The 26,661-nt window shown below is 45.7% G+C and overlaps 1 protein-coding gene across 2 annotated transcripts in view; it reads right to left on the bottom strand.

Annotated features, from left to right (window-relative positions):
- Positions 1–26,661, bottom strand: part of LOC144501188 (sideroflexin-5-like) — a 220,688-nt gene that overhangs the window by 45,832 nt on the left and 148,195 nt on the right. For both annotated transcript variants that reach the window (XM_078224621.1, XM_078224630.1), the window contains one exon: positions 25,922–26,039. In XM_078224621.1, coding sequence (XP_078080747.1) covers positions 25,922–26,039 — 118 coding nt within the window. The remainder of the gene's footprint in view (positions 1–25,921; positions 26,040–26,661) is intronic.

Here is a 26,661-nt window from a genome sequence, read left to right as displayed (position 1 = left end):
TCCCACCCAACTTGGTATCATCTGCAAACTTTGCGATGTTACATTTTGTTCCCTCATCCAAATCATTAATATATATTGTGAATAGCTGGGGTCCCAGCACCGATCCCTGTGGCACCCCACTCGTTACTGCCTGCCAACTTGAAAAGCACACATTAATTTGTTTCCTCTCTGCCAACCAGTTTTCTATCCATCTCAATACACTTCCTTCAATCCCATGCGTTTTAATCTTGCACGATAATCTCTTGTGTGGGACTTTGTCAAACGCTTTCTGAAAGTCTAAACATACCACATCTACTGGCTCCCCCTTATCAACTCTACTAGTTACATCTTCAAAGAATTCCAACAGATTTGTCAAGCACGATTTCCCCTTCATAAATCCATGCTGACTCTGTCTGATCCTGATGTGGAGATGCCGGCGTTGGACTGGGGTAAGCACAGTAAGAAGTCTCACAACACCAGGTTAAAGTCCAACAGGTCTGTCTGATCCTGCCACTGCTTTCTAAATGCTCTGCTATAAAGTCCTTGATAATGGATTCGAGAATTTTCCCCACTACCGATGTTAAGCTTAAATAAACTATACTTTACTTTTGCTTTTATCCTTTTTAGTCTTTTTCCTATATTGCACAAAGTCCAATTCATTCACCATCCCTGTGTGCACTGATCTACACTGGCTCCTGGCCTTGGTTTTAAAGTTCTTTCTTGTTTCTAAATCCCTCCATGACCTTGCTCCCTGTATCTTTTCCTACAGTAAGAAGTTTAACAACACCAGGTTAAAGTCCAACAGGTTTATTTGGTAGCAAAAGCCACACAAGTTTTCGGAGCCCCAAGCCCCTTCTTCAGACTCACCTGAAGAAGGGGCTTGGGGCTCCGAAAGCTTGTGTGGTTCTTGCTACCAAATAAACCTGTTGGACTTTAACCTGGTGTTGTTAAACTTCTTACTGTGTTCACCCCAGTCCAACGCTGGCATCTCCACATCATGACTACCATCTTTTCCGACAGCCCTCCACGATCACTGCACTTCAATTGTGGTCCCATGAGTACCCACAAATTGCTGATCTAATCTCTGGAATTCTCTTCTGAACCAAACTACTTCTCTCTCATTCTTTAAGATGCTTCTTAAAAATCTATCTTTGGTTATTTGTCCTATGTGGCTTAATGTAAAATTTTGTTTGGCAACAGTCCTGCGGAGCACATTGGAATGTTTTACCACGTTATAGGTGCTATATAACTGCGAGGCCAGAATTATCGGGCCATTCATGGCCCGCCGCTGCTGCCAGCAAGGACGGAGTATTTGGCACTCAGCCAGGTTAGGTGCATTGGCCATACTAAATTGCCACTTAGTATCCCGGGATACGTAGGTCAGAGGGATTAGTGGGGTAAATATGTGGGGTTACAGGATAGGGCCTGGGTGGGATTGTTGTCAGTACAGACTCGACAGGCCGAATGGCCTCCTTCTGCACTGTAGGGTTTCTATGATTCTATGAAATCTCTGTTCACAGCTGCAGGATGGGGGAATCCTGGCCGTCAGTGAGGTTGGAGAATCCGAGCCCATGTTGTTGTTGGTGAGACTAGTTAGCTCAGCATTGACAGAGGATTGAATCCATAAACTTGTAATTTCCGAAGCTTACCACCATACCAGAGGGAGAAATTAATATTCATTTCCTGGCATAGACATTAGGTTATTAGTGATATCTTTAATCAGCCCTGAAGAATCAACCCAAGGATTAAGCACCTGTAGAGTCAGACACCAGATTTAAATTGCCTGTATCAGGTGACATCCACATATCACTACTGAATAAAACACAACAACTAAACTGCACTGATTTAAAGAGTTGAGATTTCCCCCATCTTGCTGTCCAATATCAGGTTGAATTGGAGTGTTTAAGGAGGCTAGGGGGCAGTGGGGCTGGAGTTGTTCTCACACCCCTCATATTAATGCTTTTGGGGAGGGACCAGGTTTCCAGTACATTTCCCTCCCTTCCTAGCCCTGTACCACTCCTAGGAGGGGTCTTATCCTTGTTTCATCTTCTACATGTACCCACCCCCTATGGCCCTTCATGCCTATTTACTCATCATGTTTTGCATAGAACCAATGAACACAATAGTGACAATAGGATGTAAAAAAGCCTTTAAAAAGTAATTCATTGATTATCTTCTACTTCCTTAATAATAGCTCCTTTATGCTACAGGTCGATAAAAGTGTCAATCATCCAGACTTTTGAAAGTTTTGAAAGTATCAATAGCTGAAACGGCAAGCACTTAAAACCTCTTTACGTTGTTTAAATAATATTCTGCTATTGATAGAAGAGATAGGGTCATAGAGTCACAGAGGTTTACAGCGTTGAAACAGGCCCTTCGCCCAAATTGTCCATGCCGCCCTTTATTTTCAAACCCCGAAGCTCGTCCCAATTGCCCACATTTGGCCCATATCCCTCTATATCCATCGTACCCATGTACCTATCAAAATGCTTTTTAAAAGACAAAATTGTACCCGCCTCGACTACTACCTCTGGCAGCTTGTTCCACCATCTGTGTGGAACAATTGCCCCTCTGGACCCTTTTGTATCTCTCCCCTCTCACCTTAAACCTATGCCCTCTAGTTATAGACTCCCCTACTTTTGGGAAAAGATATTGACTATCTAGCTGATCTGTGCCCCTCATTATTTTATAGACCTCTGTAAGATCAGACAGCCTGAGCTGTCAATCAAGCAATGTTTTCTTTGAGATCATAGAATCCCTACAGTGCAGAAGGAGACCATTTGGCCCATCGAGTCTGCACCAATTCTCTGTCAGAGCATCTTATCCAGGCCCACCTCTGCCTATCCCCATAACCCCACACATTTAATCCTTTTAACCGACACATCTTGGGACACGCACAGGCAATTTAGCATGGCCAATCCACCCACCCTGCAAATCTTTGGACCATGGGAGGAAACCGGAGCACCTGGAGGAAACCCACGCAGGCAGAGGGAAAATGTGCAAAATCCACACAGCCACCCAAGGCTGGAATTGAACCCGGGTTTCTGGCACTGTGAGGCAGCAGTGCTAACCACTGCGCCACCCTAACAGCTGTTTCAGTACTCTAATGGATGTCTCAGCCAAGCTTCACCGTGTACTCTTGGTTGAGAGCCCAGACATCCATTAGAGTACTGAAACATTTGAGCCCCTGGGTAAACATTGCTTGATTGGCAGTACTGGCTCTCTAACCTCTTCTGTCAACTGCACAATGTTTATTTAAACAATATAAATAAGTTTCAAGTGTGCATGTAGTTTCAGCTATTGATAAAGTGTCTGGATGATTGTCACTTTTATCAGCCTGTCGTAAAAAGCAGTCTTGTTGAAGAAAGTGGAAAGTCATCAATGAATGACCTTTTAAAAAGCTTTTTTACACATCATATTGTCACTACAGAGTTTACTGATTCTAGCTAGTATATTTTTTAAAATTTGTTCATGGGGCGTGGGCATCGCTGGCTGGGCCAGCATTTACTGCCCATACCTGAGGGCATTTAAGAGTCAATCACATTGCTGTGGGTCTGGAGTTACATGTCGGTCAGACCAGGTAAGGACGGCAGATTTCCTTTCTTAAAGGACATTAGTGAACCAGATGGGCTTTTGCGACAGTCGACAATGGTTTCATGGTCATCACTAAACTTTCAATTCCAGATTTTTTTATTGAATTCAAAATTTCACCATCTGTCGTGGTGAGGTTTGAACATAGGCGTAGGTCTCTAGATTATTATTCCAGTGATAATACAACTTCGCTATCGCCTTCCCAGCAATTAGTGAGTAGGTGTGAAGGGCCATAGGAGGCGGGTACATGATAGAAGATGAAACAGGGATATAGTGAGTGATGAGCAAGAAAGTGTCATTGCTTGTCAATGGAAGTGGGGGGGGGGGGAGCGGATAGCTTGTGAGGCCTTAATGGGATGGTTGGCAACAAACCTTTGCAATGGGGGCTGGTTGCCCTTTGAACTCACCTTTCATGCAGCCTAGATTCACCAGGAGTTAAGGGGTTAAATTATGAGGGTTGGTTGAATAAACTAGGCTTCTATTTCTTTCAGTTTTGAAGGTTGCGGTCTTTCATGTGGCAAAGGGATTCGAAGTGTAAATACAGAGAAACGATTTCCTGGTGAGCGAATCCAGATTAAGAACGCAGAATTGCAAAGTTACAGCAGGCGTTCAGGATGAAACCAGGAAGCCCTCTTTCAGATGAAGGGAAGTGGAAATTTGGACCTACCTCCCTCAAAAGGCTATGGTTGGCTGGGCTCGAATAAAACTTTCAACTCTGAGACTGATCGGGCCTGATGGGATATACCCCAGAATACTGGGAGAGGCAAGGGAGGAAATTGCTGGGGCCTTGAGAGAAATCTTTGTATCCTCACTGGCTACAGGGGAGGTCCCAGAGGTGAGTAGCCAATGTTGTTCCTTTGTTTAAGAAGGGTAGCAAGAATAATCCAGGTAATTACAGGCCGGTGAGCCTTACGTCAGTTGTAGGGAAATTATTGGAGAGGATTCTTCAAGATAGGGTTTATTCCCATTTGGAAATAAGTGAACGTATTAGTGAGAGGCAACATGGTTCTGTGAAGGGGAGGTCGTGTCTCACTAACTTGATCGAGTTTTTCGAGGAAATGACGAAGATGGTTGATGAGGGTAGGGCAGTGGATGCTGTCTACATGGACTTCAGTAAGGCCATTGACAAGGTCCCTCATGGCAGACTGGTGCAGAAGGTAAAGTCGCATGGGATCAGAGGTGAGCTGGCAAGGTGGATACAGAACTGGTTCGTTCATAGAAGACAGAGGGTAGCAGTGGAAGGGTGCGTTTCTGAATGGAGGGCTGTGACAAGTGGCGTTCCTCAGGGATCAGTGCTGGGACCTTTGCTATTTGTAATATATATAAATGATTTGGAGGAAAATGTAACTGGATTGATTCGTAAGTTTGCGGACAACACAAAGATTGGTGGAGTTGCGGATAGTGATGAGGACCATCAGAGGATACAGCAGGATATAGATCGGTTGGAGACTTAGGCGGAGAGATGGCAGATGAAGTTTAATCCAGACAAATGTGAGATAATGCATTTGGGAAGGGCTAATACAGATAGGAAATATACGGTAAATGGCAGAATCCTTAAGAGTCTTGATAGGCAAAGGGATCTGGGTGTACAGGTACACAGGTCACTGAAAGTGGCAATGCAGGTGGAGAAGGTAGTCAAGAAGGCATATGGCATGCTTGGCTTCATCGGCCGGGGCATTGAGTTTAAAACTTGTCAAGTCAGGTTACAGCTTTATAGAACCTTACTTAGGCCGCACTTGGAATATAGTGTTCAATTCTGGTTGCCACACTACCAGAACGATGTAGAGGCTTCGGAGAGGGTACAGAAAAGATTCATCAGAATGTTGCTTGGTATAGAGGGCATTAGCTATGAGGAGAGGTTGGAGAAAGTTGGTTTGTTCTCACTGGAACGACGGAGGTTGAGGGACGACCTGATAGAAGTCTACAAGATTATGAGAGGCATGGACAGAATGGCTTTTTCCCAGGATAGAAGAGTCAATTACTAGGGAGCATAAGTTTAAGGTGCGAGGGGCAAGTTTTGAAGGGGATGTTTGAGGCAGGTTTTTTACACAGAGGGTGGTGGGTGCCTGGAACTCGCTGCCGGGGGAGGTAGTGGAAGCGGGTACAATAGTGACAAATACATGAATAGGATGGGAATGGGGAGATATAGTCCCCGGAAGGGTAGGGGGTTTTAGTTAAGTCGGGCAGCATGGTCGGTGCAGGCTTGGTGGGCCGAAGGGCCTGTTCCTGTGCTGTAATTTTCTTTGTTCTTTGATTTTTTATTAGGTAAGGGATCAAAGACGAGTGAATGAAGATGAATCTAATTGAATGATGGAACAGTCTGAAATGGCTCCTCTTCCCAAGACAGAGCTGATGACATTTCTGAAATTTCCTGAGCTGAAACCTTTGCTCTTACTTGGACTTAATCCACTGTAAATTACCTCCTGTTATCTTTCTGACATCGCACTGAATTTATTAAAAAAGAGCTTCCATTGTAATGCTCCTCCTGAGTGCCTTTCAAAGCATCAAAACATGCTACACATTGCGCACCCATTGATGTTATGTTGATTAAATGCAGCAGCCCTTTTGCTAACAGGAAGATTCCTCAAAACACAATAGAATGAATGGCCAGGCAATAACGTTTGAATGGTTTGGGATGAGGGAGAAATGTCGGCAGGACACTTGGACAACTTCCTGCCCTTCCTTAAGTAATGGCATGGGATCTTTAACATCCATCCGAACTATCTATCCGCAAAGGATGGCACTGCTGACAATGCAGCTCTCCCTCAGTACTATACTGGAGTGGCAGTGTAGAAAAATACGCAAGTCCCTGGAATGGAGCCTGAACTGACAACCTACTGACTCAGAGGCCAGTTCTACCACCGTGCTAAACTGACACTTGGTGAGATCAAAACACTGAAGCGGCGGAATAAAATCACAACAGCAAGACACAACTTTAAGTGAGAATGCAGAATATTCCCTGACTGAAGCACAGCACTGTTTTCCTTTCTCATGAAAAATCAGCAAAGAAATAATGATGGAAATGTGAATAAACGAGAAGCACTGAGCTTTCTTCAGCATTTTCTTTTCATAAACTTCAATCTCTGTCTCTGCAGTTCAGCTGTGCTCTGTCCAGCCCCTAAGGCATCATTAGGGGAACTGGCTGTGTGCCATCTCCAGCAATACCCCTGCACATTCCTCTTCACACCTTTCCCGATGAGGGGAGAGAAGTGATTAGCAGTGACAAACAAGGCATCTGCTTCCCTATCAGCAGTGTCTCTCGCTCCAAAGCTTGACAATGCCTCCAGCTCCACAGGTCCTAGCTGGCTTCCTACACCAACCCCAGCTGGGACCAAAACACCATTTGTTCATCACCTAGCCTGTATTACAGAAAAAGAAACACAAGAAAAGAAAATTTCCCCCTAAAAAATTAGCACCACTGATTTATGCTAAGTGAATAATTCATTCTCAGTAATTGTCGATCAAGGTTATAATGTGGGTGAATGGATCTAATAACCTGTTTATACTGTGTACATGCTCCCAGTGACAGTATAACTCAGTTTCTTGCATTCGGAATGCAGCATTTATATTGCGTGATGCATTTGGCGACTGACAGCATTGGAACCACTCTGAGCATTTAAACTTTGTGCATCCGGTGTTGTGAATTCACCTTTACCATTCTGGCAGGTGAGCCTCTACGGTTGTCGCAAAAGGGCTGCACAAGTCAGCGGTGTGAAAGGGGAAATTCATTGCTGCTAAGTAGCTGATGCTGGTTGTAAATGAAGGGAATCTGGGATGCAGTACCAGTGCGAGTATTCTTGCGCTGGTTCCCTGATTCTCTGTGGGCAGCACGGTGGCACAGCGGTCAGTACCGTTGCCTTATAGCGCCAGGGATATGGGTTCATTTCAAGACTTGGGTGACTGTGTGGAGTTTGCACGTTCTCCCCGTGTCTGCGTGCGTTTCCTCCGGGTGCTCCGGTTTACTCCCACAGTCCAAAGATGTGCAGGTTAGGTTGATTGGCCATGCTAAATTGACCCTTAGTGTCAGGGGTACTAGCTAGGGTAAATGCATGGGGTGGTGGGGTTGGGACTGGGTGGGATTGTGGTCGCTGCAGACTCGATGGGCCAAATGGCGGCATGGCGTCAGCAGTTAGCACTGCTGCCTCACAGTTCCAGGGACTGGGTTTGATTCCTGGCTTGGGTCACTGTCTGTGTGAAGTCTCCACATTCTCCCCGTGTCTGCCTGGGTTTCCTCCGGGTGCTCCGGTTTCCTCCCACATGTCAAAGATGTTCCGGTTAGGTTGATTGGCCATGGTAAATTGGCCCTAGTGTCAGTGGGATTAGCAGGGTAAATGTGTGGGGTTACGGGAATAGGGGCTGGGTGGGATTGTGGTCGGTGCCAACTCGATGGGCCGAATGACCTCCTTCTGCACTGTAGGGATTCTATGATTTTATTCTTCTGTGATTCAAGTGCCACTCTCTCATTGGGAGCATGCTTTTGGTCAATTTGTGGTGGAAAATATAGCTCTTATTCTGGGTTGTGTCGCAAGCCTCCCGCTGAGCCCCACGGCCTCCGCCCGCCTGATTTCTGGCGTCATCAGCTCCATGCCAGAAATCGGTGCGGAGCTCAATAAATTATTTAAATGCCGGGCCTGCTAGTCTCACCACCTCCCCCCCACCCCCCCCCCCCGCCCCAACCCTGCCAGGAGTGGTTCACTCCAGCGGGGTTTACAACAACTCCCCACTAACGGGGAGGGTTGGGGGGAAGGGAAGGGTGCTCCCTGGGCATTGCCAGCTTGGCCCCTTGGCACTGCCCAAGTGGCAAGGTGGCAATGCCCGGGGACACCTTGGCACTGCCCAACAGGCATCGGGAAGTGCCAAGGAGGTGGGGACATTGGGCGGGGAGATTGGTGGGGGTGAGGGGTCTCGCTGCCACTCTGCACTTGCTTAGAAATCATAGAAACCCGACAGTGCGGAAGGAGGCCATTCAGCCCATCAAGTTTGCACCGAAAACAATCCCACCCAGGCCCTACCCCCATCACCCCACTTATTTACCCAGCTAATCCCTCTAATCTACACATCCCGGGACACTAAGAGTCAATTTAGCATGTGCAATTAATCTAACTCGCACATCTTTGGAGTCTGGGAGGAAACCGGAGGAAACCCACGCAGACACGTGGAGAATGCGCAAACTCTGCATAGACTGTGACCCAAGCCCAGAATTGAATCCAGGTCCCTGGAACTGTGAGGCAGCAGTGCTTGCCACCGTGCTGCACTTCAGATCAGTGACAGAGGAAGGCCAGTGATCGGGGCTGGCTAACAGGATGGTGGGAGTCGGCCTGCCAGGGGGTTCGAGGGGTGGGGGGGGGGGAAGGTTCGGCCGGCCAGCGATCGCGGGGGGGCGGGCAGATGGCAGGGGTTGGGGTGCTGGCCAGAGATCAAGTTGGCCAGCAATTGGGAGGCCGGCAGTGTGGGCTACTGCGCATGCGCCGCGATCACAGTGCTGACAGATCGGCGCACATGCATTGGCCAGCTCAGCACCATGCTGTCAGCCTCGCCAGCGGAAATAGGCCCCGCCCGCCCACTGGTTTTTAATGAGATTCAAGCTTCGAGCTCTCTGTGAGGCACAGAGTGAGGGAGATTCATTTTGAAAATCCTGCTGAAAAAAGCAGCAGGATTTACTCCAGTTTTTATGCAAATTCGGCACTTTTTTTGGGGAGAATTCCACCCAACATGTTCCTTTAGCTAGATTCCAAAACAAGTGCCTCAATCACCAACCACGTGAAAATTTCCCCAAGAAACACATCGTATGCAACCAGTGGGAACCTTCTATCCAAAAGTCAGTCGTGTAATAGAACTCTTCCTTTTTCCTGGACGGGTGCAGAACTATTAACAATCAAAGAGTTCAACAGCACTCTGGAAAAACAGTCCCATTTGACCAGATCCACATTCAACATTTACTTCCTCCATGACTGGCGCACCATGGCTGCAGCTTATACCATCTACAAGATGAACTACAGCAACTAGCCAAAGCTTTGATAGTACATTCCAAACCTGCACCTAAAAGTACAAAGGCATGCATACGTGCAGCACCATCTACAGGTTTCCCTTCACGCCATACCCCATCCTGACTTGGACGTACATTACTTCACCGTCTCTGGGTCAGAATCCCACATTTCTCTCCCTAACAGCACTGTGGGAACACCTTCACCACATCACTGGGCCGCACGGTAGCACAGTGGTTAGCACTGCTGCTTCACAGCTCCAGGGTCCTGGGTTCGATTCCCGGCTCGGGTCACTGTCTGTGTGGAGTTTGCACATTCTCCTCGTGTCTGCGTGGGTTTCCTCCGGGTGCTCCGGTTTCCTCCCACAGTCCAAAGATGTGCGGGTTAGGTTGATTGGCCAGGTTAAAAATTGCCCCTTAGAGTCCTGAGATGCGTAGGTTAGTGGGATTAGCGGGTAAAATATGTGGGGGTAGGGCCTGGGTGGGATTGTGGTCGGTTCAGACTCGATGGGCCGAATGGCCTCCTTCTGCACTGTAGGGTTTCTATTTCTATGACTCTACATCGGCTGGAGCCGGTAAAAAGGCAGCTCACCACCACCTTCTCAAGAGCAATTAAGTATGGGAATGAATGTTGGCCTAGCCAGCGATGAGAACGAATATAAAAAATAAATCACCCAGACAGTGGGCCAGCCTGAGCACCCTTTGGTAAACTGATCGTTTCTTGCACAATATATCCATGTGCTGGGCGTCCTGCTGCTTCCTGGTCTGGGAATTGGACTATATTTCGTTACCTGGTGGTGTCAAGTTTTCCCTTGACCTTTCTGAGGTCTCGGAGAGAGGTGTAATAAAAAGATGCCAGTAATGTTTATTCCAACCACCACATAAACACCTGCAGGAAGGCGGTTTACATTTTCTGTTAAACCTGCTCGATGGTTTTTTTCTGCATTTGATAGCTGCTGCTCACAGCACTGTGGGTTTATCTTCAACAGCGAGACTGCAGAGGTTCAAGAAGGCAGCTCACCCACCATCTTTTCAAGTGCAATTAGGGAGGGGCAATAAATGCTGGCCAAGCCAGCAATGCCCACTAAAAAGGAATTGTAAAAAATCAGAAGGATTCTGGAAACCAGAATTTCTGGTTCGTTTTGCTACAATTCCCTTTGTCATAACTTGAAAATAAGGCACCTTTGTGGAGTGTGTTCACTTGGCATGCTGCCTTCCTCAAACTCAGCTGTGATGAGGATGGTCCTTCCCACCTCCCCACCACCATCCTCCCGCCCAGTCCTCTTTCTTCACCCCTCCCTCTGCCACATCAGCACCCTCCCCCCCCCGCCATACCCTGCCAAAGACAAATAATACTTTAAAAGGTGGGTTGCCTTTTCTTTAAGGGTCCTTTATTTGAGGAAGTGAACAAGCTATTTCCTGCTTGTCAAAGACTTACTTGGCAAACACCTGGCTTACCCCGGGGGTAGTGACTGGCGTGAAAGAAAGGCCAAAGGGTAAATAAACAGCATTCTGAAGTGTCTTTTCATCAGGAAATGCTGACTGGGCCTGTGAATGCTGTTTGTTGCTGTTTTTTTCCCTGTAACAGCTGCTCCAGGTAGAGACAGCTTCAACAACCAAATAGATGTGTTTTTTAAACTGCGTGTCTTGTGTGCAGTTTAAAAAAGTACAGAAACAGCAAGGTCCAGAGACAACTTTTCGAGAGGGCAGCAATGTGAATCTTAAATTCAATATTTCCTTTGCTTGAATATTAAGTTTTTGCAAGTGAGGACTGTTCGTGGTGCGGACAGGTGAAAACTAGATTTTCAGCATTTAATGCCCCATCAAACAATGATGTGGAAATGCCGGCGTTGGACTGGGACCATCAAACAATGTAAGAAGTCTAACAACACCAGGTTAAAGTCCAACAGGTTTATTTGGTAGCAAAAGCCACATGTTTTCAGAACAGGCTGTCCCTTCGTCAGGTGGGTGGGAATTCCCACGTGCAAAAGCACGTGGCTTTTGCTACCAAATAAACCTGTTGGACTTTAACCTGGTGTTGTTAGACTCCTTACTGTGTTTACCCCAGTCCAACGCCGGCATCTCCACACCATGACTACCATCAAACAATCCCAGGGAAGGCAGAGTTCCCACAATACTGTCACATTAAAAACTTCCAGGATAGGGACAACATGAGTTACATACAAAGCAAATCGGGAGAGCAGGAGATAGAGGAACAGATATGTAGGCAGATTTTGGCAAGGTTAAAAGTAACAGGGTTGTTGTGGTGGGTGACCTTAACTTCCCCTATATTGACTGAGACTCACTTAGTGCGAGGGGCATGGATGGGGCAGAGTTTGCAGGAGCATCCAGGAGGGCTTCTTGAAACAGTATGTAGATAGTCCAAATTGGGAAGGGGCCATACTGGACCTGGTATTGGGGAATGAGCCCGGCCAGGTGGTCGACATTTCAGTAGGGGAGCATTTCGGGCACAGTGACCACAATTCAGTAAGCTTCTTGTGCGCAAAAAACAATACCTTTCATTGTATGTTAATACATAGAGTCATAGAGTCACAGAGGTTTACAGCATGGAAACAGGCCCTTCGGCCCAACATGTCCATGCCGCCCTTTTTTTTAAAAAACCCCTAAACTAATCCCAATTACCCACAAATTGACAATATGTGACATGTGACAATAATAAATCAAATCAAATCTTTAAGGTACTGATGGATGAAGATATGTGCAGCCTCAGGTGCTAAATTGGGGGAGGCAATTTACAACAATATTAGGCAGGAACTGAAGAATGTAGATTGGAATCAACATCTGGCATGTGGGAGGCTTTCAAGTGTACGCTGATAGGAATTCAGGAATGGCAGGATGGAGGATAAGTATGGCAAGTTTTGGGAACCTTGGATAACAAGAGATATTGTGAGCCTAGTCAAAGAGAGAAAGGAAGCATTTATCAAAGCTAGAAGGCTGGGAACACACAAAGCAAGTGTGGAATACAAGGAAAGTAGAAAGAAACTTTAGCAAGGAGTCAGGAGGGCTAAAAGGGGTCACAAAAAATCATTGACCAGCAGGATTAAGGAAAATCCCAAGGCTTTTTATACATATATAAAGAGCAAGATGGTAGCCAGGGAGAGAGTTGGCCCACTCAAGGACAGGAGAGGGAATCAAGCCGGAGGAAATGGGGGAGGTATTAAATGAGTATTTTGCATCAGTATTCACCAAAGGGAATGAATTGGTGGATGATGAGTCTGGGAAAGGGTGGATCATATTGAGATCAAAAAGGAGGTATTGGGAGTCTTGAAAAACATTAAGGTATCTTTCCACTGCTACCCTGTTTTCTAGGACCTTGTCAAAGGCCTTACTGAAGTCCATGTAGACAACATCCACTGCCCTACCCTCATCAATCATCTTCGTCACTTCCTCAAAAAACTCGAGCAAGTTAGTCAGACACAACCTCCCCTTCACAAAACCATGCTGCCTCTCGCTAATACGTCCACTATCTATCCATTCTATCTATTTATGAATGTTGGTCTTGTTAGCGGCATCAGCATTCCATGAAAGAAAAAAGAAAAAAAAGGCACAGTACCAGTTAGATACAGAGTAAAACTGTCTCTGCACTATCCCAATCAAACACTCCCAGGGCAGGTACAGCACGGGGTTAGATACAGAGTAAAGCTCCCTCTACACTGTCCCCCATCAAACACTCCCAGGACAGGTACAGCACGGGGTTAGATACAGAGTAAAGCTCCCTCTACACTGTCCCCATCAAACACTCCCAGGACAGATACATCATGGGGTTAGATACAGAGTAAAACTGTCTCTGCACTATCCCAATCAAACACTCCCAGGGCAGGTGCAGCACGGGGTTAGATACAGAGTAAAACTGTCTCTGCACTATCCCAATCAAACACTCCCAGGGCAGGTGCAGCACGGGGTTAGATACAGAGTAAAACTGTCTCTACACTATCGCAATCAAACACTCCCAGCGCAGGTAAAGCTCCATCTACATTAACCACTTTCAGGAAAAATACAGTACGGGCTAGATACAGAGTAAAACTCCCTCTATAATGTCCCAGTAAATACATACAGGGTAGGTGCAGCACAGGTTAGATACACAGCAAAGTCTTGGAATGGGTGGTTGACAGTAAGCAAGATTCACTGAGCAATAATCTGCTCACTGACGCTCAGTTTGGCTTTTGCCCGGGCCACTCAGTTCCTGAATTCATTACAGCTTTGGTCCAAATGTGGATAAATGAGCTGAACTCAAGGGGTGCTAGTGACAACATTTGACCGAGTGTGACATTAAACTGAAATCAGTGAGAATAAAAGGGAAATTCCACTGATTGGAGTCATACTTAGTACAAAGGAAGATGGTTGTGGTTTTTAGAGAATTACCTCATCTCTAGGACATCTCTGCAGCAGTTCCTCAGGGTCGTGTCCTCGGCCTAACCATCTTCAGCTGCTGCATAAATGATCCCCTCAGCATCATAAAGTCAGAAGTGGGGATGTTCACTGATGATTGCACAATGTTCACCACATTTGTGACTCCTCTAATATTGAAACAGCCCATGCCTATATGCAGCAAGACCTGGACAATATTCTGGCTTGGGTTTATAAGTGGCAATATTTGTGCCATGAGAGTGCCAGGTAATGAGTATCTCCAACAAGAGAGAATCCAACCATATCACCTTGACAACCATCTTCAGCTGCTTCATCACCGACCTTCTCTCCATCCTAAGGTCAGAAGTGGGGATGTTCTGTGACGATTTCACAATGTTCGCCATTCACGACTCCTCAGATAGTGAAGCAACCCGTGTCCAAGTTCAGCAAGGCCTGGACAATATCCAGGCTTGGACTGAGAAATGCCACACAAGTGTCATGTAATGACCATCTCCACCAAGAGAGAATCCAACCACTCCCCATGGTATTCAACAGCATTAGTAACACTGAACCCCCCCCCACCGCACCATCAACATCCTGGGTATTACCATTGACCAGAAACTGAACTGAACTCATAATATGAATAGTGTGGCTACAGAAGCAGGTCAGAGGCAGGGAATTCTGCAGAGAGTAACTCACCTCCTCAAAGCCTTTTACCCATCTAGAAGACATAAGTCACAGTTGATAGATACTCTCCATTTGTCTGGATAGGTGAAGCTCGAACAACACTCAAGATTGACACCTCCAGGACAAAGCAGCACGCTTGACCGGCACCCCATCCATCACCTTCAACGTTCATTCCCTCCAACACTGACATACCGTGGCGGCCGTGTGTACCATCTACAAGATGAACTGCCGCAACTCACCAATGATTTTTCTACAGAAGCTTCCAAACCCAAGACCTCTACCACCTAGACGGACAAGGGCAACAGATGCATGGGAATGCCACCGTCTGTACATTCTCCTCCAGGCCACACACCATTGTGACTTTGAAATATATTGCCATTCCTTTACTGTGGCTGAGTCAAATCCTGGAACTCCCTTCCTAACACTAGGGCGTGTGTACCAACACCACATGGACGACAGCAGTTCAAGTCGGTGGCTCAGCACCACATTCTCAAGGGTATTTGGGAATGGGTAATAAATGCCAGCAATGCCTATACCCCATCAAGGAACATATTTAAAAAGATCCCTCTATACTATGCCATATCAATCCAGACAGGTACACAGGGAATAGGTAACTCTTTTCCTGCTGAATAAACAGGAGCTCTCTGCAGCTGCTGAGCCAGTAATCTGACTGAATTAACTAAATTCCATATGGTTTCACAGTGAGTGACCCTTACTCTGCTGAATAAACAGGAAGTCCTTGGAGATACACACTGTGTAACCATAACCCAGCTGATCAAACAGGAACCCCATATGGTTTCTCAGCGAGTGACTCTTATTCTTCTGAATAAACAGAGAATCTGTGCAGTTACGCATTTGACATCCTGCTTTACAGAAACGCTGTAGTTATAAGTAGGTAATTAAACAAACGAAAGTGGATTTAACAAACATGCATCTGATAGGGAGACAGCTCCTTTAATTGGGTTTTAAAGTTTGGATTGAAAGGATGGCACATGTTAATCAGAAGGTCTTAGCTCAGCAGCAGTCAGAGGCCTGAAATAGCCTCAGCATCCCGGGTTAAATGAGGGGTAATTATCCAGGTTTCATGCTTTTAGTTATTGGCAACTGAAGGAATGCATGTTTTGATACCATTTAAGTACAGGATTAGTTCTGACTGTGATGCACCTGCAACCAAACAGTTGTGTGGTACTTGCTGCTGATGTCCTCGTCTGAAGAATGGGCATCAGTGTGAAGTTCAATGTGATGATGCCACTCATGGACCTGATGTCCAGAATGAAGCAGCATCATCAGGCCTAGCGAATGGAAGGGTAACAGTGGAAAGAACATAATTATCTGTAAACTCCGTCGTAAAGTTAATAAAACCACCTCTCCCTTCACAAACCCACCCCTCGCCAAACATTCAACAGAGACACTGGGCCGGGTTTTTGTGGAGTTGTGGAGACTTTTAAAAATAGTGGGCACAACCTGGATCTGGGATTCTATTTTCACCAGGGAAGGTGAAGCGAACTGGACAGGGGGCGATTCCCACATGTGGAACACCAGAACTTAACGTTAAGTTCAAACAGACTCCATTTTCACTGGAGTCAGGGCCCTTATCCGACAGTGTCAAGTTATTTAAATGGCCAGCCCTTTAAAAATGAAAAGAAAGCTGCCTACACCTGTGAGAGCTGAAAGAAATTAGTTCAACAGTTTCATTAACTGTTTATTGACACAACTCTAAGTGTTATCAGTGTAGCATTATTAATGCTTGGTGGCTTTGTACAAGTTTAAAAAATATTCCTTTCACAGGACATGGGCGTGACTGGCTAGGCCAGCATTTATTGGCCATCTCTAACTGCCCTTGAGAAGGTGGTGGTGAGCTGCCTTCTTGAACAGCTGCAGTCCATGTGGTGTAGGTACACCCACAGTGCTGTTAGGGAGGGATTTGCAGGAATTTGACCCAGCAACAGTGAAGGAATAGCAATATAGTTCCAAGTCATGATGGTGTGTGGCTTGGAGGGGAACTTGCAGGTGCCGATGTTCCCATGCAGCTGCTGCCCTGTCCTACTGGATGATAAGAGGTTGCAGGTTTAGAAGCTGCTGTCAAAGGAGCCTTGGTGATTTGCTGCATTGCATTTTGCTGATGGTACACACTGCTGCCATTGTGCATTGGTGGTGGAGGGAGTGGATGCTGAAAGTGATGGGATGCCAATCAAGTGGGCTGCTTTGTCCTCAATGGTGCTGAGCTTCTTGTGTGTTGAGGGAGCTGCACTCATCTAGGAGAGAAACATAGAAGCATAAAAAATAGGTGTGGGACTAGGCCATTCGTTCCTTTCAGCCTGCACCACCATTCAATATGATCATGGCTGATCAAGCACTTTCAGTATCCTTGATCCTTTAGCCACAAGGGCCATGTCCAGCTCCCTCTTGAACATATCTAATGAATTGGCCCCAACAGCTTTCTGTGGTAGAGAATTCCACAGGTTCACAACTCTCTGACTGAAGAAGTTCTTCCTCATCTCAGTCCTGAAAGGCTTACCCCTTATTCTTAGACTGTGACACCTAATACTGGACTTCCCCAACATTGGGAACATTCTTTCCACATCTAGCCTGTCCAGTCCCATCAGGATTTTATATGTTTCTATGAGATCCCCTCTCATTCTTCTAAATCCCAGTGAGTACAAGCCCAGTCGATCCAGTCTTTCTTCATACCTCAGTCCTGCCATTTCGGGAATCAGTTTGGTGAACCTTCGCTGGACTCCCTCAATAGCAAGAATGTCCTTCCTCAGAGTATTCCATCACACCCCTGACTTGTGCATTGTCGATGGTGCATAGATTTTGGCAAGTCAGGAGGTGAGTTACTCTCTGCAGAACTCTCAGCTTCTGACTTGCTGTTGTAGCCTCAGTATTTATATGGCTAGTCCAATTCAGTTTCTATCAATGGTCGCTCCAGGATGTTGTCGGTGCGGGGAATCTGTGATGGTAACGCCACTGAATGTCAAGGTGATATGGTTGGATTCTCTCCTGCTGCAGATGCTCATTGCCTGGCACCTGTGTGGCACAAATGTTACCTGAGAATTACCAGCCTAGCCTGAACATAGGCACGGACTGCTTCATTATCTGGGGAGTCGTAAGTGTTGCTGAACATTGTACAATCATTAGCAAACATCCTCACGTCTGACCTTATGATGGAGTGAAATAAATTGTTGAAGCAACTGAAGATGGTTGGCCCCTGGTCACCGCTCTGAGGAACTTTTGCATTGATCACCTAGGACTGAAATAATTGACCTCCAACAACCAGAACCACCTTCTATTGTGCTAGGTATGACTCCAACTAATGGAGAACTTTCCCTCTGATTTCCATGGGTTCGAGTTTTGCTCGGGCTCCTTGATGCCAATTGCTACTTTGCTGTCAAGGGCAGTCACCTTCACCTCAGCGCCGTCAGATCTTTTGTTATGTTTGGACCAAGGTCAGGAGCTGAGTGACCCTGGTGAAACCCAAACTGGGCGTCGCTGAGCAGGTTATTTGTGAAGAAGTGCTGCTTGATAGCACTGTTGATGATCCCTTCCATCACTCTACTGATGATCGAGGATAGACTGATGGGGTAGTAAATGGCCAGGTTAGATTTTTGCTTCTTTTTGTGTACAGGACATAGCTGGGCAACTTTCCACATTGCCGGATAGATGCCACTGTTGTAGCTGCACTGGAACAGCTCAGCTCGGGGTGTGGCAAGTTTTGGAGCACAAGTCTTCAGTACTGCTGCCGAGATGTGGTCAGAGCCCAAAGACTTTGCAGTATCCAATATCTTCAGCCATTTCTTGACATCGTGAATTGAATTGAATAAATCAAATTGGTTGAAAACCAACATCTGTGATGCTGGGGACCTCTGGAGGAGGCTGAGATGGATCATCCACTCAGCACTCCTGGCTGAAGATTGTTGTAAATGCTTCAGCCTTGTCTTTTGCACTGTTGTGCTGGGCTCCCCTATCATTGAGGAAGGGAATATTTTTGATTTGATTTGATTTATTATTGCCATATGTATTAACATACAGTGAAAAGTATTGTTTCTTGCGCGCTATACAGACAGAGCATACCGTTCATAGAGAAGGAAACGAGAGAGTGTAGAATGTAGTGTTACAGTCATAGCCAGGGTGTAGAGAAAGATCAACTTAATGCAAGGTAAGTCCATTCAAAAGTTTGACAGCAGCAGGGAAGAAGCTGTTCTTGAGTTGGTTGGGGCGTGACTTCAGACTTTTGTATCTTTTTCCCAACGGAAGAAGGTGGAAGAGAGAATGTCCGGGGTGCATGGGGTCCTTAATTATGCTGGTTGCTTTGCCAAGGCATCGGGAAGTGTAGACAGAGTCAACGAATGGGAGGCTGGTTTGCATGATGGATTGGGCTACATTCACGACCTTTTGTAGTTCCTATTTGTGGAGCCTCCTCCTCTAGTTAGCTATTTAAATGTCCTTCTGCATTAATGACTTGATGTGGCAGAGATTAGATCTAATCCGTTACTTGTTGGATCACTTAGCTCTCTCACTTTCTCTGTTTGATACACCAGAAGTCCTGTTATAGCTTCACCAGGTTGACAGCTCATTGTTAAGTATGCCTGATGTGGCTGATGGTATGCCCTCCTGGACTCTTTATTGAACTAGGATTGGTCCCCTGGCTTGGTGGGAATGGTAGAGTGGGGTACGTGAGGTTATAGATTGTGGTTGAGTACAATTCTGCTGCTGATGATGGCCGACAGTGCCTCATGGATGCCCCACCTTGCGTTGCTCAAACTTGTCAAAATCTATCCCATTTAGCACGGTGGTAGTGCCACACAACATAATGGAGACTATCCTCAATGTGAAGACATGGCCTTGTCTTCACAAGGATTGTGCGGTGATCACTCCTACCAATACTGTCATGGACCGAAACATCTGCGACAGGTAGACTGGTGAGGACAAGGTCAAGTAGGTTTTTCCCTCTTGTTGGTTCCCTTACCACCTTCTGCAGACCCAGTTTAGAAGCAGTGTCCTTTAGGACTTAGCTAGCTCAGTCAGTAGTGCTGCTACCGAGCCACTCTGGGCATTGTGATGGACATTAAAGTTTCCCACCCAGAATATATTCCGTGCCCTAGCTCCACTCAGTGCTTCCTCCAAGTTCAACATGGAGGACTGTGGATTCATCAGCTGAGAGGAGGCGTTAGTGGTAACCAGCTGGAGGTTTCCTTGCCCATGTTTCATCTGATACCATGAGACTTCATGGGATCCAGAGACGATGTTGAATATTCTCGGGGCAACCTCCTCCTGATTGTATACCACTATGCTGCCACCTCTGGTGGGTCTGTCTGGTCGGTGGGATAGGAAATAGATATAGATTGGGAGAGTCAAATGAGTCACAGTACAATAGAGGAGGAATTTCTGAAGTGCATACGGGATGGTTTTCTGAAGCAATATGTTGAGGAACCAACAGGGAACAGGCCATCTTGGACTGGGTGTGGTGCAATGAGAAAGGATTAGTTGGCAATCTAGTTATCAGAGAACTCTTGAGGATGAGTCACCATAATATGGTAGAATTCTCTGTCAAGTTGAATAGTGATATAGTTGATTCTGAGACCAGGGTCCTGAATCTCAATCAAGGTAACTATGATGGTATGAGGCATGAATTGACCATGATGGATTGGGAAACATTACTGAAAGGAAAGACATGGACAGGCAATGGCAGGCATTTAAAGAACAAATAGGTGAACTCCAGAAGTTGTTTATTCCTGTTTGGCACAAGAGTGGTAAGGGAATTGTGGCCAAACCATGGCTTTCAAGGGAAATTAGAGATAGTATCGGATTCAAGGAAGAAGCATACAAATTGGCAAGAAAAAGCAATAGACCTGAGGATTGGGAGCAGTTTAAAATTCAGTGAAGGAGGATCAAGGCGTTGATTAAGAAGAGAAAAATAGAGTATGAAAGTAAACAAGTGGGGGAACATAAAAACTGACTGTAAAAGTTTCTGTAGGTACATAAAGAGACAAAGATTGATAAAAATAAATGTAGGCCCCTTACAGTCAGAAACGGGAGAATTCATAATGGAGAATAAAGAAATGGCCGAGAAATTAAATTCGTACTTTGCTTCAGTCTTCACAAAGGAAGACATGAATAATGTACCAAACGTTCTGAGAGAAACATGCTTTAGTGAGGAGCTGAAGGAAATCAGCATTAGTAGAAAAATGGTTTTGAGGAAATTGATGGGATTGAAGGTAGATAAATCTCCAGGTCCTGATAATCTTTATCCCAGAGTAGGGCTGAATGGCCTACTCCTGCTTCCAGTTTCTATGCTTCCATGAAATACCCAGAGATGTTGATGGTAGTGTCTGTGACATTATCTGGAAGGTATGATTTCGTGAGTGTAACACTATTAGGTTGTTTCTTGACTAGTCTGTGGGAGCGCTCTCTGAACTTTGACAGAACCCTCCAGGTGGTGGTGGAGAGGACCTTGCATGTTTGACAGGGCCATTGTTGTTTCTGCTACCTTGGTCAGTGCCGAGTGACCCATTCGGTTTAATTCCTTTTTGTAGACTTTGTAGCACTTTTAATACAAATTAGTGGCTTCCTTGGTCTTTGCAGAGGGCATCAAAGAGACAATCACATTGCTGTGGGTCTGGAGTCACACTTCGGCCAGACCAGGTAAAAAGACATGAGTGAATCAGGTGAGTTTTTATGATAATCAACAATATTTTCATAGTTACTTTTTCCAAACCAGATTTTAATTCCAGATTTATTAATTAAGTTTAAAATCCACCACTGACGTGTTGTGATTTGGGCCTCTGGATTACTAGTCTGGTGACATTACCCCTATGCCACTGCCATCCCCAAGAAACCTATTTAATATCACAGTATGTGGGGCGAGGTAAGAGGTTGTGACTTCACAGTTGGACTGACAGCTCAAAGAGGTTATTAAAAGAGAAATTATCTTTGATGTGGGGTTATAAGTGCAAATGTTTGTTTTGATAAAGAACTAAGTGCTTGAGATGCTTTTAACATTTTTAATAGGCATTTATGAATGGAGTATTTGTTTATTATAGTGAAAGCTATCATAGATATTTAGCTCTTTATTATTTTGTTTAATCTTGGCATGGCTCCTGAGGTTTGCCCTTGGTGAATATAGGGTGAGCTGGCATGGAGGATAAAAAGACAAAGGGTAGTGGTTGGGACATGAGTTGACATTAAATTAGAATGGAGGGTATAAAGGGCCATGGGGATGGTGGGGGTGGGGAATGATTTGACATGAAGGTATAAGTAACCATGGATGGAGTACAAGTTGGCCTGGATGGAGCATTGTGGAGTGGGTGGGAGAGTGAAGAAGAGTGAGGGGTGAGACCTAGAGGCCCTAATATTTAACAAAATAAAAATAACAAAACACACCCCCAGAGAACTGAGGCGGACTTTTTAAACTGTCCATCTTGGCATTTTACAGCCCCTGTGGATGTCTCTGACCTGCATCCATGTGCGGTGGGCTCAATTCCATTTTGCCCCAGTGCCCCCTGGAGTGGAAATTGCACCATTTGGTGCACTTCTTCCTGAGGAATTTGCACTGAGCAGGAAAATTCCTGACTCAAGCTACCCACCTTGGGATCAGAACTCCAGCCCACTATCTCTCCTATCACAAACTCTCTCCAGTACACATCCAACACAGACAGAGCGTCTCTCGACTATAAACTACCCTGATCATCCAACTGCTGCAAGTGATTACTGGGATGCTGGGTGTGGGAACATGCATTTACATCTCCAAACTTTGGTGCCCATGTGTAGAGTGGCAAAGCATGACCAAGTGATGGCATTACTTTATGCCTGTTTCTGGAATAGTGGTAACACTCAGAAAGAACAGTGTCTCTAATCAAATGTCTAGGCCACGTCAGACTATCATACTTCAAATGCCCCATTAATGACTAATGAATGACCATGGTTTACAGGACTTGGAGCTTATCCACCCAACCGTGATAACTATGCAGCCTAATGCCCAAACAAAGTGGGTATCCCTGGATAGACAAGGTTACCAGTGCTAAGCTGTGTGGTTTTAGCTGTGTAATCTCCTGCACCCAGTCTGTGCAGAGGTGACCATGCTATCCATCTGTATTCAACAACAATTTGCATTTATATAGCATCTTTAACATAATAAAACTTTTCCAAGGTGTTTCACAGGAGCATTTGCAAACAAAATTTGAAACCAAACCAAATAAAGAGATATTAGTACAGTTGGCCAAAAGTTTAGCCAAAGAAGTAGGCTGGAATGTTACCACCGTTCACGCCAGCGGGATTCTCCTATTGCCCCTGCAGTGAATGGAGATTTGGCTGGCCGTTAAATTCTCTGACTTCGCTGCAGCGAGAGCATGATGTGAAAGGTAGGTAAGATCGCGCCAGTAGGCTTTAAGGAGTGTTTTAAAGGAGGACAGAGGGGTAGAGAGGCAGGGCAGTTCTGGGACAAAGCTTAGGGTCCTGGCAGCAAAAGGCATGGCTGCAAACTCTGGAGCAACTAAACTGGAGGCCAGAGTTGGAGTACGCCAGAGAGCTCAGAGGACTCAAGGATTAGAAAATATTGCCGAGGTAGGGAGAGAGCAAGACCATGGAAGGGCTTGAACACAAGGATGTAAATTTTAAATTGCAGGCTTTGCTGGATTGTGCACCCATACAGGTCAGCAAGCATGATGATGAATGGGACTCAATGTGAGTCAGGATATGGACAGCACAGTCCGGAGAGCCTGGACTGGTCAATTTCAGAAGTAACAAAGGCACGGATAAAGGTTTCAGCAGCAGATGGCTGAAGCAGGAGTGGCAATGTGCATTTCTAAAAGAGTTAAAGGACCTGAAGGAGTTTCTGAGACAGGAAGGAGTGAGGACATGGAGGGAATTGACTGAGTCGAGAATCGTCATTCAAATGGGCTAAATCCCTATCTGCATCATCTGGTACAGCACATGGGGGAGCACATCACAGCCCTGTAGAACATTAATAGGTTAGCCTGACACAGGAAATTCTAGCCAGCTGTTGAAAACAGAAATCTAGCTCGATATCAGGCAACATAAGAATGCACTGGTGAGGATTTTCAAAAGCTTAGATTGGAAGGTATTAGAGGTAAGAACAGGTTTCTATGTGGATCAGATAGCCAACAAACAGAAATGACCTGTTCTAGACTCACCAATAAGCAGTGGAGACGTGGGCGGACTAGAGGAATGTGCCTGTACAATAAATCAACAAGCATCGGGGACAGAATTTAATGATCTTTAGGAAATGATGCAAAAAGGTCGGTGACACTTTCGGCAGCTTTTCGGAAGTCTCACTTCATCATTGCTGCAGTCTTGGAGACTGTGGCCTTTTCTGTGAGCAATGAAGTGTGAAACAGGTTTAATTACCAGCTCTGATTAATTGTCATAAACTGCCTGTTCGGTGGAGGGCAACATTTTATAGTAATACCTAATTAGCAGGGATCTCAGTAAGTATGCATTTCTCCATTATTTTATTCTGGGTTATAGCTCCACAGGTGACAGCTGTCTTTCAAATCAACCTGTTCATGTTATAATGGCAGCTGACTCAAACTCGAGTTGCAGCTTGGGCTGGGAGCTGAAAAATCTCCTCTACATTGTCCCATCAAACACTCCCAGGACAGGTACAGCACGGGGTTAGATACAGAGTAAAGCTCCCTCTACATTGTCCCATTAAACACTCCCAGGACAGGTACAGTACGGGGTTAGATACAGAGTAAAACTCCCTCTACTCTGTCCCATCAACCACTCCCAGGACAGGTACAGCACAGGGTTAGATACAGAGTAAAGCTCCCTCTACACTGTCCCCATCAAACTCTCCCAGGACAGGTACAGCACGGGGTTAGATACAGAGTAAAGCTCCCTCTACACTGTCCCCCCATCAAACACTCCCAGGACAGGTACAGCACAGGGTTAGATACAGAGTAAAGCTCCCTCTACACTGTCCCCATCAAACTCTCCCAGGACAGGTACAGCACGGGGTTAGATACAGAGTAAGGCTCCCTCTACACTGTCCCCATCAAACACTCCCAGGACAGGTACAGCACGGGGTTAGATACAGAGTAAAGCTCCCTCTACACTGTCCCCCATCAAACACTCCCAGGATATTTACAGCATGGGGTTAGATACAAAGTATCTCCTCTCTTCATCAGCTATCCCCATTTACACTCTTTTGAGTTGAAGTAACAAAAACGGGACAAAAGATCAAATCAACAAATTAAAGGTGCAGCTCCTAGCCCCATTTATATCCTTTTTATTCCAATCCCATTTATTCTATTCTGGGGCAAATTAATTAAACTAAATTAACAAATTAAGGGACAAATTAAAAGGCAAACCCTAAAAGGAATACTGCATCAAACTAAACAGAATCTCAAAGGAAACTTAGAACATCAAAAGTAAATGTGATTAACAGGGTTGATTGAACACAGCTGGCAGACACCACGTTCTCCCACTCCAGGCATACCCGACTGCGAACATAGCCGCCGCAGAGGGGCAGATAGTAGGGCCGGATTACCCCCGGCCTGTTGGCCTGCCTCACAGCGCCAGGGGCCCGGGTTCAATTCCCAGCTCGGGTCACTGTCTGTGTGGAGTTTGCACGTTCTCCGTGTCTGCATGGGTTTCCTCCGGGTGCTCCGGTTTCCTCCCACAGTCCAAAGAAGTGCGGATTCAGTGGATTGGCCATGCTAAATTGCCCCTTAGGGTCAGGGGGACTAGCTCGGGTAAATGCATGGGGTTATGGGGATAGAGCCTGGGTGAGATTGTGGTCGGTGCAGACTCGATGGGCTGAATGGTCTCCTTCTGCACTGTAAGGATTCTATGATCCTATGATCCTACCTGTTTATGGCGAGTTTGGCCAGGCTGAGGAGCAGGTTCACGAGGATGTCCCCCTCCTTCCCCGCCCCTCGATGCACAAGGCGCTATCCCCATTTACAGCTGTACAAATACCTATCATCTGTTTAACACCATTCAGGCGCCGGAGCGTGGCGACTCGGGGATTTCCGCAGTAACTTCATTGCAGCGTTTATGTAAGCCTACTTGTGACACTAATAAATAAACTTTAACAATGTAATTGCCATTAATATTGACAACACTGCCCCATCAAACACTCACAAGACAGTTACAGCACTGTTTAGATAGAGTGGAGCGCCTTGTGCCCTTTCCCATCCAACGTTCCTGGGACAGATACAGCACAGGTCAGGTACAGAGTAAGCCCTCTCTACGCATTCAGAGTTCATGTCCCAAGGACGTAAACAGAGGTAGCTACCTGCGTGATATTTCAGAAAAAAATATATACCATAATTGTTTATGTTTACTGACCTCTGACATCTGTGGAAAGAGGCTGATGGCAACAGGCAGTGCAAATCCAAATGCTGCTAGGCACACGAGACTATGGAAAGGAAGAACCAGTCTCGGAAATGCCTTAAGGATCCATGTTCTGTACAGAAAGATAGACAAATAAATACCTTTCTTGTCATCCTCAATGGTTTAAACATGCATGTTGTCTCTTTTCCCCAATTTTGTTCTGTTCCCTCCTGTGGTCACAAATTCTTAATCAAGTATTAGACCCAAAGTAGCTCACCCAAGTGAATGTTTCTCAATAGTGAATTCACCAGGAAAGATAGGAACATTGGACCTAAGGCAGTAGGCAATATGACCCTTCAATCCTGTATTCAATAAGATAGTGGCTAAACTGGTTGTGGTCTCAACTCCATTTTGTTGCCTGCCCCCAATAACCCTCGACTTCATCGTCTATCAGAAAATCTTTCGAACTCTGTCTTGAATAAATTCAATGCCTCCACTGATGTTTGGGGGAGAGAATTCCATACACTAATAACCCTTTGAGAGAAATAAATGCTCATCGTCATTTTAAATGGTAGAGGTCTTTTTTATTCTTTTTTTAATTAATTCGTGGGACATGGGCGGCGCTGGCTGCCAGCATTTATTGTCCATCCCTAGTTGCCCTTGAGAAGGTGGTGGTGAGCTGCCTTCTTGAATCGCTGCAGTCCATGTGCTGTGGGTTGACCCACAATGCCGTTAAGGAGGGAATTTCAGGATTT

Source organism: Mustelus asterias, chromosome 1 (assembly GCF_964213995.1).
Source record: "Mustelus asterias chromosome 1, sMusAst1.hap1.1, whole genome shotgun sequence".
Lineage (NCBI taxonomy): Eukaryota > Metazoa > Chordata > Chondrichthyes > Carcharhiniformes > Triakidae > Mustelus > Mustelus asterias.
Note: the sequence above shows the minus strand (reverse complement) of the source record. Positions and strands in the feature narration are given on the sequence as shown.